Consider the following 3,570-nt stretch of genomic DNA (forward strand, 5'->3'; position numbering starts at 1 on the left):
GTTGGAAATAAAATAAAAATAAGTAAGAAGCGGCTGACAAAGAGCCCAATGCAAAGGAAAACAAGAGATGAGTAAGAGGAAAAAAATATATATACATATATATAAATAGGGAAGAGTCTGTGACAAATGACTAACAGTGATTCTCGGTTTAGCGGATGCTCTCTGTATAGTTTTTGCGCTGGTGCTGCATAGCATCAGCCATCCACCCCAGCACACGCTTCCACGCTTTCTTTCTTACCCCAGGATACTTTTCGCACGAGTGACTTTTCAGATTTCGTATAATCATTCTATCCTCTATTGAGTGTGTATTGTACTCTTGTCTGTATTTACCCTCGTCTATCTGTTAACTTACAAGGGAAATCGGCAGATAAAAATAGCTACCGGAAACGGAACCGGAAAGCAAAGACTACGAGGTTCCAAGCGTCTAGGTCCTTTGGATTTTTATGTGGATGCCCATCCGAGGGTGGATACGCCCATTTTACTGCTCGGCAAAAAGGGATCGAGAGAAAATTTTGTGAGATTCACTCGATTTCCTCACTATTTTCAGTGATACATTACTTCTATTGTTATTATTGGATTTTATTTATGGAAATTGGTTGGATTTTTATTTCGTTATGACTCTAAATATTTTAACGATGATACGATGATAATTTTATATAGACGATATGCGTTTATGAAGATGTAAAACGCGATGGATAATCAAAGGGATGGAGCCCCTGGGGTTAATTAAATCACTGTGACAATCCCTGGGACCATTAAAATTACAATCGCAATTTGGTGCACGCGTCAAGTGAGACATTGTCGTGAAATTAAGTGCCAAGGGATTTAGCACAACATTATTCCGGACGGTACTTACTGTCTTAGGTTCATTAAATGAGAAGAGTAAATAAATTTAACAGCAATTTTTAATTTTTATCATTAGAGTTTATTTTAAACGAACACGATATCCAAAATTTTACCAAAGGGTCCATTTATAAAACACGTTCGCACTTATGGGGTATCGCATTCTGTGACAAGATGTAAGGGGGTGGGGGTCTAAGGAAACGTGACATTCGCAGCTCATCAGAAATTTTGAAAATTTTTCTCTCGGTTTTTTTAAATTTCATTTTTTTGTTACGATAAAGTCATTCGTTTCATATTTGTAAATATATTAATATTTCTATGTACTATATCCGTCATAATGGGGGGGAGGGGGTCTAAAAAGGTAAAATTTTGCGTGACGTATTTTATGAACGGCCCCAAAAACTCTCAGGATCATCAGTTCTTTTGTAAGATTGCGTCCCTTCTTGAGCGTATGGATGAGTGTGGCAAAATGTCAGGGTGAAGTTTCTTACACTTAAATAGTGGCAATATTGTGAGCAACAGTCCGTGCAATTTAGAGCCTGAAATAATATATATATTTTTTATAAACTATTAAGTTTATTAAATAATTAGACGCTTATTATCCAACACGTACTAATTCATTATTCGGTGTACAATCTTCAATTGGTGCGACGTTTTTAATCTCTCTAGGTTTGCTTAGTTCGATAATTAAATCCAAAGATGATCCGCAAATTTGAGTTCCGTTGATCATCTCACAGAATTTTGAACAGCATTGATTATCGTCACTACACTGTAAAATAATAACAATAATTCTTAATAGCTGGAAATAAACACTTAGAACTGATAAGATCTAAAAAAATTTCCTAACTGATCAGATATGATCATATTTGATCAGGTTTATATTTTTATATGACTCTATTTGGTCACATATAAACTCATTTTTGACCATACTTGACATATATGGTCATATATGATCACCTATGTGCATACCTGATCAGATATGAACTCGTTTTCCACTATACTTGAACATATATGATCATATGGTCATATATGATCACGTATGACCATATCTGATCAAATATGAATTCAATTCCGACTATACTTGAACATATATGATCATATAGTCATATATGATCACGTATGGTCATACCTGATCAGATATGAACTCATTTTTTACTATACTTAAATATATGATCACGTATGGTCATATCTGATCAGATATGAACTCGTTTCTGATTATACTTGAACACATATAATCACGTGGTCACATGTGATCATATTGTCATACCTGATCAGATATGAACTATTTTTTGACTATACTTGAACATATATGAGCACGTATGGTCATATATGATCACCTATGCCCATACCTGATCAGATATGAACTCATTTTCCACAATACTTGGACATATATGATCATATGGTCATATATGATCACGTATGACCATATCTGATCAGATATGAATTCAATTCCGACTATACTCGAACATATATGATCATATAGTCATAACTGATCAGATATGAACTCATTTTTTACTATACTTAAATATATGATCACGTATGGTCATATCTGATCAGATATGAACTCTGATTATACTTGAACACATATAATCACGTGGTCACATGTGATCATATTGTCATACCTGATCAGATATTAACTATTTTTTGACTATACTTTAACATATATGATCACAGTCATATATGATCACGTATGACCATACCTGATCAGATATGAACTCATTTTTAACTGAATTGAAACATGTATCATCTTAAGATCACATTTGATCATATATGCTTGTCCTATCATATATTTACAAGATTATCCAAATTCGCATTCATACATAGTCACATATAAACAGATATCTGATCATACTTGAAGATATATATGGTCATATCTGACCATATATAGTTAATTCTCTAATTAATTTCTTGGCTATTTATTTAAAAATACTCACAATTTTTCCTTTCTCCGCACACTTAGTTCCATTGGCTGAGTTTTCAAATTTACCCTACAAATGAATGCATCGAAATTATAAAACTATTTTTTGACATTTACTCAATTTATAATTACATTGCTTGCATTTAAATTCCGTACAGATCCTCCTATTGTAACAATTACAATTAATAATTCTCGAATAAACAACATTTTGTGAATGTTAATTTAAAAAAATTCCTTATATTTTTGCTTCTCAGTTTGTGGTATGACGACTTAGTACTGGACAATAAAACAATAGATCTGCGTAGTCACAATTTAATTACGTGTCCATTATAATTGATAAATTTAAGTCAGCAACTTAAAATCGATATTTTTTTCATCAATTGTCTGACTCATTAATTTTGTCTAATTGATATTTAACGACAAAAACTCGCCAAGGCCAACTAGATAAGGTACTTTACAACAACATTTAATAAATTAAAAAAAATATATATACACGGAAAGAAAATTATGGCAGCGGTTCCCATAATTTTGTGAAATTTTTTCCTATACCATCATAGGAATTACGACCATAAATTATGGGAGCGGTTCCTATAATTATAGGAATGATTCCCATAATTATAGAAATAGTTCCTATAATTATGGGAATGATACCCATAACACTATAGGAATGGTTCCTATAATTATAGGAATGGTTCCTATAATTTATAGGAATACTTTCTATAATATTATGGGAATCATTCCTATAATTTATTGGAATGGTTCCTATAATTTATAGGAACCACTCCCATAAATTATAGGAACCATTCCCA

At 32.4% G+C, this 3,570-nt stretch overlaps 1 protein-coding gene across 1 annotated transcript; it reads right to left on the reverse strand.

Annotated features, from left to right (window-relative positions):
• Positions 1-946: 946 nt before the first annotated feature.
• LOC130665085 (uncharacterized) lies at positions 947-3,196 on the reverse strand. Its single transcript, XM_057465355.1, has 4 exons — positions 2,894-3,196; positions 2,778-2,831; positions 1,457-1,612; positions 947-1,382 (listed from the first exon to the last, which is right to left on the reverse strand). The coding sequence occupies exons 1-4, from the start codon at positions 2,966-2,968 to the stop codon at positions 1,227-1,229; spliced, it is 441 nt and encodes a 146-aa protein (XP_057321338.1). The 5' UTR covers positions 2,969-3,196; the 3' UTR covers positions 947-1,226.
• Between the last annotated feature and the right edge of the window lie 374 nt (positions 3,197-3,570).

This window comes from Microplitis mediator, chromosome 3, assembly GCF_029852145.1.
Source record: "Microplitis mediator isolate UGA2020A chromosome 3, iyMicMedi2.1, whole genome shotgun sequence".
NCBI classification, from domain to species: Eukaryota; Metazoa; Arthropoda; class Insecta; order Hymenoptera; family Braconidae; genus Microplitis; species Microplitis mediator.

What these genes read in the sequence shown, in the direction of transcription:
- LOC130665085 (XM_057465355.1), bottom strand. Translation starts at nt 2,968, where the DNA reads ATGTTGTTTATTCGAGAATTATTAATTGTAATTGTTACAATAGGAGGA. An exon ending in GTGCGGAGAAAGGAAAAATT is followed by an intron (nt 1,613 to 2,777) that starts GTGAGTATTTTT and finishes ATTATTTTACAG; the next exon opens with TGTAGTGACGATAATCAATG. An exon ending in GTACACCGAATAATGAATTA is followed by an intron (nt 1,383 to 1,456) that starts GTACGTGTTGGA and finishes ATATTATTTCAG; the next exon opens with GCTCTAAATTGCACGGACTG.